The sequence below is a fragment of the Macaca fascicularis genome, chromosome 18 (assembly GCF_037993035.2).
Source record: "Macaca fascicularis isolate 582-1 chromosome 18, T2T-MFA8v1.1".
NCBI classification, from domain to species: Eukaryota; Metazoa; Chordata; class Mammalia; order Primates; family Cercopithecidae; genus Macaca; species Macaca fascicularis.
The window spans coordinates 19,530,351-19,547,757 of record NC_088392.1 but is presented as its reverse complement, the minus strand read 5'-3'; the positions used below and the strand labels follow the sequence as shown (position 1 = coordinate 19,547,757).

The window sequence follows — 17,407 nt, the reverse complement described above, 5'->3', positions numbered from 1 at the left end:
TAGGAATCCAACTTACAAGGGATGTAAAGGACCTCTTCAAGGAGAACTACAAACCACTGCTCAGTGAAATCAAAGAGGACACAAACAAATGGAAGAACATACCATGCTCATGGATAGGAAGAATCAATATCGTGAAAATGGCCATACTGCCCAAGGTTATTTATAGATTCAATGCCATCCCCATTAAGCTACCAATGAGTTTCTTCACAGAATTGGAAAAAACTGCTTTCAAGTTCATATGGAACCAAAAAAGAGCCCGCATCTCCAAGACAATCCTAAGTCAAAAGAACAAAGCTGGAGGCATCACGCTACCTGACTTCAAACTATACTACAAGGCTACAGTAACCAAACAGCATGGTACTGGTACCAAAACAGAGATATAGACCAATGGAACAGAACAGAGTCCTCAGAAATAATACCACACATCTACAGCCATCTGATCTTTGACAAACCTGAGAGAAACAAGAAATGGGGAAAGGATTCCCTATTTAATAAATGGTGCTGGGAAAATTGGCTAGCCATAAGTAGAAAGCTGAAACTGGATCCTTTCCTTACTCCTTATACGAAAATTAATTCAAGATGGATTAGAGACTTAAATGTTAGACCTAATACCATAAAAACCCTAGAGGAAAACCTAGGTAGTACCATTCAGGACATAGGCATGGGCAAAGACTTCATATCTAAAACACCAAAAAAACGGCAACAAAAGCCAAAATTGACAAATGGGATCTCATTAAACTAAAGAGCTTCTGTACAGCAAAAGAAACTACCATCAGAGTGAACAGGCAACCTACAGAATGGAAGAAAATTTTTGCAATCTACTCATCTGACAAAGGGCTAATATCCAGAACCTATAAAGAACTCAAACAAATTTACAAGAAAAAAACAAACAACCCCATTAAAAAGTGGGCAAAGGATATGAACAGACATTTCTCAAAAGAAGACATTCATACAGCCAACAGACACATGAAAAAATGCTCATCATCACTGGCCATCAGAAAAATGCAAATCAAAACCACAATGAGATACCATCTCACACCACTTAGAATGGCAATCATTAAAAAGTCAGGAAACAACAGGTGCTGGAGAGGATGTGGAGAAATAGGAACACTTTTACACTGTTGGTGGGATTGTAAACTAGTTCAACCATTATGGAAAACAGTATGGCGATTCCTCAAGGATCTAGAACTAGATGTACCATATGACCCAGCCATCCCATTACTGGGTATATACCCAAAGGATTATAAATCATGCTGCTATAAAGACACATGCACACGTATGTTTATTGCGGCACTATTCACAATAGCAAAGACTTGGAATCAACCCAAATGTCCATCAGTGACAGATTGGATTAAGAAAATGTGGCACATATACACCATGGAATACTATGCAGCCATCAAAAAGGATGAGTTTGTGTCCTTTGTAGGGACATGGATGCAGCTGGAAACCATCATTCTTAGCAAACTATCACAAGAACAGAAAACCAAACACCGCATGTTCTCACTCATAGGTGGGAACTGAACAATGAGATCACTTGGACTCGGGAAGGGGAACATCACACACCGGGGCCTATCATGGGGAGGGGGGCGGGGGGAGGGATTGCATTGGGAGTTATACCTGATGTAGATGACGAGTTGATGGGTGCTGACGAGTTGATGGGTGCAGCACAGCAACATGGCACAAGTATACATATGTAACAAACCTGCACGTTATGCACATGTACCCTAGAACTTAAAGTATAATAATAATAATAAATAAAAATAAAAAAAATTAAAAACAAACAAACAAACAAAAAAGAAATTTAAAAGACTGAAAAAGCAGGAATTCACTCAAGGCTTATTACCGAATTTCCACGAGGACCATACTACTGTCTCTACTCCTTGAGCACCTGGCTAACTTATCCTGCTATATTTAATGATGTGGTAAATTCAAATAATTGAAAAATTTCAAATTATTACAGAAGAACACTGTCAGTTTTCTTTTTATAGATAAATCAGACAATATAAAGCAAACTCATTATTATCATCGTCATCACCAACACCACCATCATCACCTGAAGCGATTTTTTCCTTTTATTAAGACTTTTTTGATGAATTAAATTTCCTCTATTAACAATAATACAACTATGTCCTTGTAGACACAACTACATTTACCTTAATATACTCGTCAGAAATTTTTGGCAAGTATCTGCTTGCAATGGTTCTAGGTCACTAGCTCTACCCTAAACTTCTTGAGGAAAATAACTGTGTCTTGATACTTTTTATGTCTCGGACCTCACACAGTATCTGGCACATAGTATCAATTCAGAAACTGTTTGTGAGATAAGTGAATCACCACCTGAGTTAATAATGTATATTTGGTCTAGTTTTAGAGATCTATGACCAGTTAAAACAACTTATTTCAGAAAGAGTCAGCCTAAACCATTACCAGGATTTCATGGATTGATACACAAAATATCACTGAGAAGGGAACTTCACTTTGATTTCCTCTTAAGTAGGTTTTGTTACTTGCTGGGAAAGAGAAAAGTCATTAAATGATCACTTTACTCCATTTCAGGAAAATATTTCCTGTTACTTTGAGGATTCAAATATAATAAGAATATCCCAGCTGGGTCTTAACATCCCCCTACATTGCACTTCCCCACCATTTCCCACTTTGCTGCCAGATCCAGAACCCCAGCACGGAGTGAGCCCAGATGAGGGTAGACAGAAATTCAGACACATGACCCTTCCTATATGCAGGCAATCAATGCCTGTAGCAGTGAGCCTGGGATGGATGGAATGAGTGTCCAGAGCTCCTGACAGTTGCTGGACTCATTCTCTTTCTCTCTGTTTCTTTCACATGCTTCATTCTTTGCTTTCTGTTAAGGATATATATTGACTTTGTGGAACCACTGCAGTGAGCCGTAAATGATGCATTTAATGAAAAATCCTTGCCTTGTGCTCTGAGAGAGAACACAAACAATGTAGTGCAATCATTGCTGGGCAGTGAGGGGTGTTGTAATATCACACACAATATATATTATTCCAATAATATGAATTGGAACTATTTCAAAAATATACATTAAAAAAATTAACTCACATTTTAATCACATTTTAATCATATACATTATTTGTTGTTTCTCTTGTCCCTATGGAAGTAATCCTTTATTCTTAAAGATTAGTTACTCTTTTGTCTGAATTCCCCAAATCCTATATCCCAAAAGAAATGCACAAAAGGATTTTGAAAGATTACCTTTTTTGGAAGGATTATCTTAAAATGTTGATTTTCTGCAGAGCACTGTATTTATTGCTACCATGCTTATATTTCAACGTTGAATTTCAGGTGATTGAAAAGAGTATTTTTCTTCAAGTTTCTCTTTTTTTTTTCTTTCTCTATTTCTCTATTTAAAAACAAACAAACAAAATAAACAAATAGGATGTGGACTTTTCTAACAATACCATGAAGTACAGCCTGAGTGACAAAGTCCAATTGAAAGGGGCACGTGCCAGTGACAGAAAAGTCTCATGGCAGAGTCTGGTCCGAATGAGGTTGGAGACAGTGACCAGAGCCCCGGGGCTCCTGTGGTGTCCTTCACACTAATAGTGAAGGAAAGTGCTGTCACTTGATTTCATATTCTCCAAGATGACCACACACAATGCCCTGGCACACCATGCGTGCGTTTCCTGCTGTAGCATAAGTCACAGTCTACCAGCTGGTGTGTTGAGGTGCCCCCCATTGCTGAACAGCCCTGAAACAACATCCACATGGTGCAGCCAATGACAGCCACAGGCTAAACAGACCGCAACTCTTCCAGCTTGCCCTTACCCCACATCCTGCTGAACTGGGGCTTTGCAGGCTCAGAGAGAAGAGCTGGCTCAGTGGTAACAGCCGGCAGGTGCATATGCCGGCCCAGCCCCTGACCAAGCAGGCTGTCTTGGTTTCCCCTGTGCAGAGCAGAAGTCACAAATGAACCAGTCGAATTGTATTCACATAACTCGAGGCCCTGTCCTCCCTGGAGACAGTATCTTCCTGTAATGCTCTAGTTTTCAACTACTTCCTCCCCAACACGGTATCCAAACTCCAGCCTAACAATTTGTCTTAACTGGCATTATTACTCACTACATGAACGAAGGGACAAACTTACTAGGGTACTATCACTAATGCACAGACTGGGTTTGATTTTGTTTGGTTTTTGGCCTCATCTGACCACCAGAACACATGTCCAAGTAAAGACAAAACTATTCTCTATGTGATACCTAAAGATTAGGTCAATTACGATGAAAAAAAAAATTAGTCAACCATGGTTTGCGTGTCACATAAATAAAAATAACTGGTTGACAGGATTTTGTTGTTATTTATTACTTTGGCTTGACATTGACACAGTGTGAGTTTTAGAAATGGTTACTCATTTTTTTCTATTTATGTCTAATTTTGACAGGTTTCCTGGATTCTCCAGAATGGTATGCTATACCTCCAGGTATCCTAGAGCCTACCCAAGCTTTCTGAGAAGCCTAATTAAAATTGTCGTTAGAATTGTAGTTAAAATTGTAGTTACTTTTAAGCATATCTCATCATGGAAATGTTAGCATGTGAAGATCCGTGCAGGATGACTACAATCCTGTTCATTCCAAATACTATAGAATTCCTTATAAGATTGCTATTTAAATGACTCCCTCAATTTCCCATAACTGAATTACAAAAATAATACACATACAAGTTGTAGATGTATAGTGTGCAAAATTTTATTTCTAGAAATATGCCACATCAATTTCTTACAAACTCAATATGTTCATATTTCATTTATTTATTAAATCATCACCTGTTTTATATTTACTTTTCTATTTGTTGTATTCATCTTACCAGTATTTTTAAAGTTTAGTGTCATTCATCATCTCTCACATTTAAGTTATATGAGACTGAAGAGAGCTTATCACCCCAAATCTTGTTTTCATGCTCTTTCTCTTTCTTTTTAAAAAACAACTTCTTTTGGTCATTTCTACTTGCCTCTTCTATCCCTGATAATTCTGGAGGCTGTGTGACTCCAAAAATACTTTGCTGTGTGATATTTGGGCTGATGAGATGTTGCCGTCACTTCCTCCTTACACTGTCTTCCTGGATGAATGGGAACTCCTTGGAAGCACTGTATTGGCTTTATGCAGAAACCTGCTGTATGAAACATCACATATGTAACTCCAATACTTTGCCCCAGCTTTTCTGTTTCCTGAAGTATTTTAAGGATAATTTGGATATTCTCACTCTAAGTCCATCATATAAGTACAAACCCTCTTTGCCACTCTTCTGTGACATTTTGATGGTATTCTTTGTAAAAACTCAGCCTTTATCTCTCCTGGACCATCATCTTCCTCACCACATCACTACCTGCCTATTTCTGCTTTCCAAAACATTGTTCTCCTGCAGAGACTAGCTTTCTACCAGGCAGGGAAATAAGAAGCGTGTCCCCCCAGTTGTCACATGCTACCTTCCTAACAGAGAATCATACAAAACCCAGTAGCAACTCACAACAAGTTATGGCTTGCAGCAAAACAGGGCATTAAATTTGCCTGGATCTCCCATACAGTAAGTATGCCAGCCAACATAAAATTTTCAACAATTTACTGCACGAGGATTATAGACAAGAACCTTTTCACATTGGAGTCACAGATTAGCACTAGGTAACAACTTAAATAAACTGCTACTCCTAGGCCCCAGCAAAAAACATGATTGGAAGACATGTTCTCTAAACTTCAGACAAAAATAATGAGTAAAGAAAATATTCTAAATCCAGCTGTTTTTTGCTTATGTTCTTCTACTGTGTTCTCAAACAATGGCTTGTAAATATTCAATATCTATTTTTTCTGCATTTTTATTTTTACTTCTATTTAATTTTGTCTCTTTTTTCACTCTAAACCCCATGTCCAAACTCTTCCTGTCTGCCCTTACCCTTACTGAATGGATTTTTACAACTTTCCATTTTCTTGTATCTCCAGAATTTTTCCCTTTGTTTGAGGATCACACAGTCAGTTTCCCTGGCAGAACCATTACATTTCAAATACTTTTCTTTCTCCTTACTACAGGTGGAGCATTATCCATGTATGTTAATATAAGATACTGCTTGTTTTCAACCTTTACAATATACTTGCCTCAGTGAAACAATTATTTGTCTATTTATCCCTTTAAAAATTAATTCAAAATACGGAAAGAGTTATAACACATTTCTTATTCCCGTAATATTTTCTTATCCACCACTGAGAGTAAAGATGGATGGCTATCACTTCCGTATAGAGACTCTTCATACATTACAGTAACTTGGCTCTCATTTATGGCTTTGAATGATCTTGAAGAAAAAGTGTGTTTGCTGGATCCAAAAGTTGTTCTCAGTCTAAACCTAATAAAATTTCCTCTTTGGCACCTTCCATTGGTTTTTTTCCTAAGGCTAACATCAGTCATCTGTCTTTTGCCACATAAACTAGATGTGTGGAAGTGCTTAGAAACCTGTTTAATGCTCTTTGCTCTTGCCAAGCTCCCCAGCAGCCAAAATTCTCCCACAAATTCTGTAATCAGTGCTTGAAATATCCATGACATCAAGTTCTAAGAGCTGTCTTCTCCTTCTCTCTGCTGGTCTCCCATGTGCTATTAAGAACTTTGAACATTTGTTCACCCAGGCTTCAAAAATGCATTTAAATTAGAAACGTTTAACATCTCTAAGAACTTGACACACTGCTAACTTTGAGAAGCACATACACGATGTTTCAAAAGAGGCCATCAATAATGACATTTTTTGTAGAACTGTTTTAATGGCAAGAAACTAATTGGCTCCCTTTAAAATACACACACACACACACACACACACACACACACAGAGAGAGAGAGAGAGAGAGAGAGAGAGAGAGAGAGAGAGAGAGAGACTCAGACCCTCCTGTTACCCTCTCTTGATAATTTTTCCTATCCTGCAGGCTAGGATAATCTGGGCTTGGTTTTATAAACTAAGCTGAATTTCACTAAGGAATGGGATCATTGAGATGATCGGGAGAGGACCAAAGATGAAGTAACTCTGAAGGAACCTGAGTTAGGACATCAAGGCCCAGCCCTCCCTCCTGTCATAGAGAATCTGCTTCTTTTCTTTTCTTGGAGGCTGAGGGTTTCTTTACCATTAACTGCTTCACTTCTCTGGTCTTCCCTCCATCATTTCTCCACCTCCTTTAATTTCAGAACATAGCTCTCGCTGCTCTTGAAACAGTCCTTAGAAGTGCTTCATTATTCACATCCTCTCTTGCAGCACCATCCAATCCATTTGTTTTCCTCTCCAGCCAAGCACCCCCTTTACAGCTGGCAAATCAGAGTAACTTCCCTTTGCTTGACCTCTTTTCTTTCCCAATAAACTTTATCCTATATATAAATTCTTCTTTTATTTGTTCCTTGATTTCTGTTTTCGTGCTCTAATTTATTTTCTTCTATACAAATAAATTTCTTCATTGAAAGTCTTTAGTCTCATTTCCTGCCTTGTAAGTATTCTCCCTCTTGCTTAATTAACACATGCTTTATCCCTTGATGATTTTTTTAAGTGGAGTTTCTGCTTATAATTTTTTATTTCCACATATCCTAAAGCGAATTTATTCCTCCTACATAGACCTTTACTAGAATTTTCAGAGTTTGAAAATCAATTTGACTATTATCTTAAAATTATAAGGAAAAAGGAGTCTTCATTCAGATGTTGGTATACACACACACACAGACGCACATACACACACACACACATACATACATACAGATGTTATTTTTCAAAAAAAATATTTATTTACTGTCTGTGGTAGATACGGTGCTAGGCATTTGGGCTATACTGTTGACAAGTGGAGACTGATTCTCCACTCCCAAGCTTTTAGGGTTCACTCTGGAACCAGGTATGCAAAGAAACAGCAGTATCCTATGAAGCTGCACCACCATGGGCAGTACAAGAACTCTTCATCAGTAGGAAGTGATCAAAGAGGTCCTAACAGGAAGAGGAAAGTGAAATTGACAGAGAAGACCAAGTTTGCCAAGCAGAGAGCTGAAGAGCAGGTAGGAGAGTGGACAGAAAAAGGCCCTCCAAACAGAAAAAGGAAAACGACAAAAAAAAAAAAAAAAAAAAAAAAAAAACCCAGCATCTTCCAAGTTAAAGAAGGGTAGAGAGCACGACATTTTTAGGGAATTACAGGTGCTAAATGCCTTAACAGAGATAAAATCTGATAATGCAGCCAGCCTGTTAGCAACAACAGCCCCTATTTATGGAAAATCCACTCTCTGTCCAGCAGTTTATGTTATCTTACTTAGTCCTAACAACTTTGCAATAAAGACATTATCCCCATTTTATGGATGAAGAAACAAGGCTTGAAGTATTTTTTAATGTGTCCAACCTCAATTAGCTAATAAATGGTGATGTTGCTCAGCTGTGTATGATTCCATAGTCTGCACTTCCTCCACTACACTAGTATCTCTTCCAATTTTCATTCTGTAGATGTAGGAGAGCCATCATACAATTTTATATAAAGGAAAAACCTGGTCTTATTTGCAGAGAACTAGTTTGAGAAGAGATGAGTTGTAGGCAGGGAGTCCTTCATGCCAACTATTTTAATAGTCTAGGAAAGAAATTACAAGGACCATAATTGAAATAGGCAGCTATCAGGATAGAAAAAGAAAATGTAACTCCAAAAAATAATTAGGAATTAGAAGGAAAAAACCATAATGACTGGCTGAGTGTTAAGGAAAACTAAGGGGGCAGCAATTCAAGGGTGTCTCCTGGATTTCTGAGTTGTGCAAACTGATGGTCAGTTGTGCCCCCTAATATAGAGGAGAGTGGAATGGGACAAAATGTGGCTGGTGAATTTGGGTTTTGGCCAGTTTGTCTATGGAGCAAGCTAAGGTGTACCAAAGGCAGGAAATTAGGTAGAGGCTCAAGACTGAGGTCAGAATTAGAGATAAAAAATGCAGTAGTATGAGTCTGAAGCCATGGGAAGCTAGGATATTGGCCAGGAAGCATACGAAGTGTGAAAAAGAGACAGATAAAGACAGACAAAGGAGGGAGCAGAGAAGAGAAGTTGATGGAGTCTAAAAGGCCTCCATTACTGCAGGAAGAGAAAAAGAGGAAAGTGGAGGTGGAGAAACAGAGACAGAAGTAATTGTTAAGAGAGCATAATCATGGCAGTGGCCAGGGCATTCTCCAATGATGATGGCACCTCTGGTTCTCAAGATCTGTGGAATCACCTCCCTTAAATGGGGGCTAAACTGAGCAGCTTGCTTCCCACTAACAGAATATAGCGAGGGTGAATGAGGTTAGGTTATAAAAAGGCTGCACTTTTGTCTGGGGCACTCCCTTAATCCCTCTTGAATCACTTACTCTTGTGGAAGCCAGCTGCCACACCTTCGGGCAGGCTTGAGAAAAGGGAAGCTAGTTTCCAGGTTAGCAGCCTGGGGATAGGCCACGTGGCAAGATACTGAGGGCTGCCAGCAACCCCGGAGAGAGTCAGAAACAATACTCCACCAGTAGAGCCTTGAGGTGGCTGCAGCCCCCCACCAACAGCTTAACTCTCACCTCATGAGACTCAGAACCAGAACCATCCTGCCAAACTGTTTCTAGATTTCTGGTGTACAGAAACTATGAAATAATAAATATTTCTGGTTGGTTTGTAAATTTGTGTGCAGCTATAGGTTACCACTATAATAACCCTGCAAATGTAGCCCCAAGAGTAAGATAGGACTATAATGGCCTCTGCACACTCTGCAGTCACAATTTATATTTTTGTTATACACACATCTGTCCATTTGGGGAGGTCATGTATCATTTCATTAATATATTTTGCTCTATAAAGAGGTGGATAGATATGCACTAAGAAGCAATCGAGTATCATGGTAATGGTCAGACTGAAATCCCAACACTTGGACTCCATTTCCTGCTTTAGCTCTTACTACCCGTGTAACATTGAGTGAGCTTTTTGGCCTCTCTGCCTTTGATGTCCTTTTTCACATGATGGACAGTAATAGTAGCACCTCTAGAACTGTCAGAAGGAATACACGAGTTAGTGCATATGACTCTTTTTTTTTTTTTTTTTTTGAGACGGAGTCTCGCTCTGTCACCGCGCCCGGCCTAGTGCATATGACTCTTAAAACAGTTCCTAGAGCACTGTAGACAGTCAACATTAACTACTGCTATTATTATTGTGGTGGGCTGGGGCAGTGAGATGGATGTATATAAAGAAAAAGAAAAAGGAAGAAAGAAATACTTCAACCTATTTTCTTACATTGACTAAATTGTCACCTATATGAGTCACTTTTTTCCATTTGTTCACCTTTTCCCCTAAGATACACTTCCTTATTCAACACATTCACAAACTTGACTTTTCTTCTGGATTCACTTTCATATAAGCTCCTTCCCAGATTTAATCTCATGCATCTTTAGGACAACTATTCATCTAGCCCTAACCCAGCCCTAACCAACCCACCCCTAACCCCAAGCTTAATCATACTGACAAGTGTTATAAAACCACCCACCTACGTTCTTAATATGCAGAAACCCCCACTCAGTACTGCACCCGTTCTTCAGGCTACATCTTTGCTTGGTGTTGCGTGCTGAAGCCCTCCAGCAGCCAGCTTCACTCACTTCTTACCTGCCTGAGCTACTTGCTTTAAAATTGTATGAAGGGACAGAGGACTTTACTTAGATCCACAAGGCTTCCTGCACCTTCTCCTACTTATCCTAGGGAATACACTAGTTCTCTTCTCCTATATCTTTACCTCTGGGGTTTGGGTCCCATGTTCTATGGATTAATTCTCATGGTCTTGGATCTCTGCAGTTCATACCTCTAGAAGGCCCGTTCACTTCTTTCTTCCAGTATGGACCTATCTTCTGGGGCAATGGATTATCATGTCCACTGTTGAGCAGGGCTGTCTTAATCTCATGCTGTTGAAAGCTCTTCTGACTCATCTACGTAATACTCACCCCCTCCCCATTTCCCATCCTCTGCATTTTGCCTTCTGTCTTCTGTGGCTCCCCTCATCCTATCTCGCCTTACACCTGTAGGTGGCGCCCATGCACCGGTGAGGGCTGATGGCGCCTGTTCTGTCCCTCCTGTCTCCCCCTGGCTGGGCTCAGACAGTAGGGAAGGTCTGTCCTTCTTCCTCACAGAGACTCTCCATCAACATAAAGACATCACTCTTGGGCCCTTGTTCTCCACACCTGGAAGACTTCCACGAACAGCATATTTACTGGAATAATTTCTTAAGCTGCACTTATAATTCGTTTGTCTTTGGACTGGCAAAATTAGCTAATGTGCCTCAGCCTAGCTGTCCTCATCTGTGGAGGCCATCTTAAATGGTGGTGGTTTGACAGGTTATTATTCCATCTTAAGTGATATAATATATGCAATTGCTGGGTACAGTCTCTGGCACATGGTATACACGTAGTAAATGTGTTGTTATTATTACTGTTGGTATCGTCCTCAACATCATCAGCCCCATCATACGCAAACCCATAGTCCTTTGCTCCTTAGGTGAAAAGTTCCTGGAATGTGGTTTAACTCCAGCTTCTCGCGCAGTTATAGTTCTATATCCCCAAATCTGTCTTTTTCCTTTCCAAAAATATTACCATCCCCAAAGAAGGCCCAATTGTTTCAATCCCACTGGTTTATTTCTGGAAAGAATGGTGAGAATTTTTAGCCCTAAACATGCTAAATAAAATCACAAATTTCTTCTAAGAGTTCTGTCCCCTTTTTCTCCTACATATTCTCCAAAATAAATCTATTTTCTCTATTGATCTAAAGCTCATATCAAACTTCTTTCTGAAAAATATTTGATTTACTGAAAAATATTTCCCTTGGGTACCTCCTAAGTGAACTGATAGGGTACCCAGTCACATAATCTCTTGTTGGACAGCTCTTCTTATCTTTCATCAAAAGAATCCTTGCAACAAAAAGCACCTAGATGGCATGTTACGATGCTCTCCTCTTCTTTCACAAACTTCCTAGATTTTCTTTCCTTCTCTATTCTATTTCTTTTTACTCATGAACTATATGACAGGCAAAACAGACAAACTGGTCATTAGGATTTCAATCATTCCCTTCCTTTCTCCTCCTCATTCTATTTACCCTTACCATTATTCACCCTCACCTCGCTCTTCCACATTTCTCCTGTCTCGTCCCTTCCAGATTCTCATTGTAGTGGACTCAAACCATGTGAAAAAATCATATCCAAAATTCTGTTTCAGCACACAGTACTCATGCAGATTACTGAGCCCAAGAGGTTGTAAGAATTGGGCATACTCCTAGCTCTCACTGCCTCTGTTGGCCTCTTAGACTCCCACTGCAATTGAGATGACATCTGCAACCGCTTCCTGGTATATCTCTCACAGATGGATCTGTTTCGAGCTCCTAACCATCCTGGGAGATAGTTTGATCAGATGTCAGATTATAGATTAGACAATGCAAGCAAAAGAAAAGAACTTGCCTGAAGTCCATTTGACATACAGAAACTGGGATAAATTTACAACCTCACTACTTTCACAGGTAAGCGCTTTTCTTATTTTTTTTTTTAAAGAAGTCCTTTCCAAATATTCACAGTTGGATGGTTCAGTGCATGCTGCCCTTGTGTGAAAAACATTTCAATTTCCAATATTTTGTCCCTCTCCCCTCTGTGTATCTCACACTGACAAAGCCTGTTCTCCCTTGTAAGAACAAGAATCAGACTAATTGGCTCCGTAGGGTTGATTTGGTTTAGGAATACACATGATTCATGAATATGAATCACCCAGTATGCACATGGAGAGGAATAAATGGTGTGACTTTGGGCAAGTGTCTTTGACTCTCAAGTTTAGTTTTATCAACAATCAAATGAGAAAGTCAGATATTTGACCATCTCTAAGATCCTTTATATTAGAAAATTTTGTCATTTTGTAATTTTAACAACAGCACAAATTATATTAAGCAAAATATTTCAATCTCCTTTCTTGATAATGATATTAAAAAGGAAAAAAGCATGAGGATATTTATAAGTCTGTGTTAATAATACTGAGTAACAAATATCACTTGTTCTCACTCATATCTGAGAGATTAAAAAAAAATTGATTTCATAAAGGAAATGAGTAGAATGCAGGTTACCAGAGACTGGGAAGGGTGGAAGAGAGGGGGGAACAAAGAGAAATTGGTTAATGGTTACAAAAATACAGTTAGATAGAAGGAATAAGTTCTAGTGTTCAATTGCATAGTAGAATGATTATAGTTAACAAAAATTTATTATATATTTTCAAAATAGCTTGAAGATTTGAAATGTTCCCAACATAGAGAAATAATATGAGGTAATGGATATCCCAATTATCCCAATTTAATCACAGATTGCATGTATATATCAAAATATCATCTGCAGCTCATAAATATGTACAACTATTATGTATCAATAAAATATAATAACAGTGGGTAATCTCTAATGTATGTTTACTCTGTGCCAGAATGTGTTAAGCAATTGTCATGGATGGTCTAATTAAATCCTCATAAGAACCCCATGAGTTACGTACTACTATTATACCCTTCTTTACAGAGGAAGAAACACAGGCACAAAGTTAAGTTAACTAACTTGCTCAAGGTCCCTAGCAAGTAACTGAGCCCAGATTCAAACTCAGACCAGGAGAATCCTCAGGCAGCCTTTTTAGCCACTACACTTGAATACCTTTGCTTTCCTAATGCTTTTCAATGACTAACAAATAGATAAACAGGGGCTATTAATTTCCCAGTGTTATACAGTATTAATCCTCTAATTTAGGTAACCTGCAACTTTGCCTTTAATGGGTTATCAGTAAGCATATTGAGAGCTCTTTCTTGCAATTAGTTGTTGCATAAGAATTTCAAAATAACATCAAGAATAACAAATAGTTTTTACTTACAAAGAGACTTGCAAATGGAATTTCCTTCATCTGTAAAACCTCTCCACATAAAATTAGTCATTCTATTTTATACTTTATTTTTAGGCTGCTTTATGTTCTCTTAACATTTGTGTCATTGAATATCAAAAATTGCAGCAATTCTATCTATATGTGAAGACTTTACTCACTTCCCAGAGGTTCCTGTTCAAAAATTAAAGTCCATGCTAATTTTAGGAATTAGTGTATTTTTAAATAACATGCACCTTACCCAGCTTTTAAGAGATATAGTATGAATAAGGAGTAATCATCATACCTATGTGTCATGCTGAGTGTACATGTGAATTTATCAGTGAATATACTTCATATGATTTTTTCTGCCATTTACTTTATGCCTTGATGAAGTACCAAAACTAAAATAATAGGCCAGACCCATACAATGCGAAAACACAGAAACTGCTACTCAGTTACTGACAACTTACATTTTTATATAAAGATATACCATTTAATATTATTACTCTAATTATTGAATTATTAATCAGTTCACATGACAAATGTGATATAAATAACAATAATGAAAGTAGAAGTTATTTAAACGCATTCTTCCAAAAGACATGCTACTGAAGAGTGAACTATAAAAATGACAATTTGAACATGATTGCTTAGTTTCAGTGAAAGACAAATTGGGTGACTCAAACAAGGTTCTAAACACACGTTGTGATCTTCATGCATTGATGCTGTATTTCACAACTCTTGAGATGCTAACATTATACCTAGGAGTACTGTCTGAGGGGCTGTATAGGAAACTTAATTTAAAACCATGGGTCTCCTTGATGCACACAATGTGACATAATCTAAGAACATACACTCTGCCTTCATACCACTAAAGCTGTCACATACATTACTTTCAAACCAGGACTGGGAATTTTATAACAAAATATATTTCTATAGTTGCATCTCAAGACATCATATAACTGCAGCTCATGTAGCTTGGGCATTGATACCCTAACATATTACAATACATCCAAAATAGTAAGCATGCTGGTTATCCTGTCTGTATTAGTTTTCCATTGCTGCTATAAAAGATTGCACAACCTTAGTGGCTTAAAGTAGCACAAATGTAATATCTTACAGTTCTGGAGGTAAGAAGACATTGATCTCAATGTGTCTCATTAGAAACAAAATCAAGGTGTCAGCAGAGCTATGATCCTTTCTGAAAGCTCTTGGAGAGATTGCTTCTGTCTTTTCAAACTCCCAGAGGTCACCCTATTCTTTGGCTCATGGCCCCTTCAAAGACAGCGATGGCAGTAGGGTCCTCACCTGGTATCAGTCTGACTCAGCATCTTCTGTCTCCCTTTTCCACTTTGCAGGACCTTTGGGATTACAAAGGGCCCGCTCACATGCTCCAGGATAATTCCCCTGTTTGAATGTCAGCTGATTAACAACCTTAATTCCCCTTTGCCATGTAACATAAAGATACAAGTTCTGGGAATTAGAACATAGACATCTTTATAAAACCATCAATCTGCCTACCACATCTTTCAAATGATTAAAAGAAAACCCTGGTAAAATGCTTGCCAGCTCACATGAGAAGTTTTTTTAAGATGTCAGAGAGGAGCTACGTTCTAGCCACGCGGTTTTCCAGCTATGCTCACCATCAGATCCGCCAGATGTTTTCATCTTCTCTGACATTTCTATAATCAAAAGTCATCTTCAACCCCAGGCCTGCTCTTTCTTCCAACACCAATTAATAAAGGACATAGGAGAATATTTGTAGCTGGCCTACCGAAATCCATCACTAGCCAGGATCGATATTTTGCAATTTCTCATTTTTCTTGATGCCCCACATCAGTCGCTTTTAATTCCATTCAGCCAGCAATTATCTAGTGCCAACAAAATGCCCGGCACTGCATTTGGTGCTGAGGCACAAAGAGGAAAACTCAAGCCATACTCCTGAAGAGCTTGCTATGTGTATGCGTATTGCATGCATGCCTGTGTGTGCAAGTGTGAGATACACGGGTCCATGTGTATGTGCATGCATGTGCATGTGTGTGCCAGAGCATTGTTGAGAGTGGGGCATCCAGGACAGGTAGGTAGAAATGTTATTTCAGTGTAGTATTCACACACACACACACACACACACACACACACACACACACACACACACACTGTGATTCCTTTCTACCTCTACTCCCCTTTCTCATTCTGCTTCCAAGTCTCTGGTTCAGGCCATTATCACACCTTGCTTCAGCGAACACAAGTCTCCCGCCTGCACCCCATCCCTTCAGTCTCCCACCTGTGAAAAGTCCCATTCTTAAATATAAAAACAGCTGTAGTTGCGTCACTCCCCAGCTCAAAAGTAGCACCATCTTCATTGCCTTTAGAATAACATATCCATTTCTCCACACAGTGTCTGAGGCCCTCTGGGTTCCACCTACCTTTCAACTCTTATCTCCTTTTAATGTCGTGTGTTCCATGACTCAATGCCATCATAGCCGTCCTTGAAATCCCTGCTGTGCTTTCTCAGCTCCATGTCTCTAACACTGACAGTCACTCCACTCTTTTCCCCTTATCCAAATGATGTCCATTCTTCAGAAACCAGACCAACAATCACTCCTTCCATGGAACATTCTTCTGTCCCTCCCCTACTGAAAAGAATCTTTCTCTACTCACGGGGCCCCCACAGCACTTCATTTTAGATCCTTTAGTAGGAACTCTCAATTTCTGCCTTAGATCTTTTCTTTTGCTAAATATCAAGGCCCCTCTCCCAGATTAAAAACTCCTTGAGAGCAGTCATTGGTTTTATTCCTCTTGAAACCTTTATAATCACTTGCACAGCATCTTGCCCATGGCAAGGACATTGTGGTCAAGTTTGTCAGATTCAACTGAATGGATCAGTAGTGTCAACTTAAGAAGGTTGTCACAAGCACTGTTTCTACAGCTAGTTCTCTTTGGAGATGATGGTGGTGAGATACATTTTTTTCTCTATTTTATTCACAAACATAGTGAGACACAGACAGCAATCGACAGACATCTACAGTGAAGGAACCAATTTCTTCTTCTGAAAATGACTGAAAGTCACTGATCAACCCATAAAATTAAAGGACAAAATAAGCGTATGTTACACAAAAACAAAAGTAAGATAACACAAAAAAGTCCTTAATAAAATCAGTCCAGAAACATCATCTGAATTATATACAACTGCTATAGAAAATAAAGAACCTATAGATTAGTAGGAATTCCTAACTTTGTGAATGTTGTGTATATTTTTTTTATCAACTGTTCATTAATGAATATGTATGGAAAAGACAAGCTATGAAAGCATAAAAGTGTTTTTGGTGTGTCACTGTCATCAGTTCTACTAAATAATTATCATTACACATCCAAAAATATCTTGAATGGATAATACTGAATAATCTAGATTGCCAAATTGCATTAGAAGGGTATTAGCTGACTCAGGAGACTAATTATAATGAGGTATTGAACTGCTTATCTCTCATCTCAATCTTAAAACCATAAACCACACCGTATGGGCAGTGGCTGCCAATC

The 17,407-nt window shown here is 38.7% G+C and overlaps 1 protein-coding gene across 1 annotated transcript in view; it reads left to right on the top strand.

Annotated features, from left to right (window-relative positions):
- Window positions 1-17,407, top strand: part of LOC135968206 (uncharacterized) — a 56,500-nt gene that overhangs the window by 22,888 nt on the left and 16,205 nt on the right. Inside the window, exon 4 of the mRNA XM_065533654.2 lies at window positions 7,794-8,037. Coding sequence (XP_065389726.1) covers window positions 7,794-8,037 — 244 coding nt within the window. The remainder of the gene's footprint in view (window positions 1-7,793; window positions 8,038-17,407) is intronic.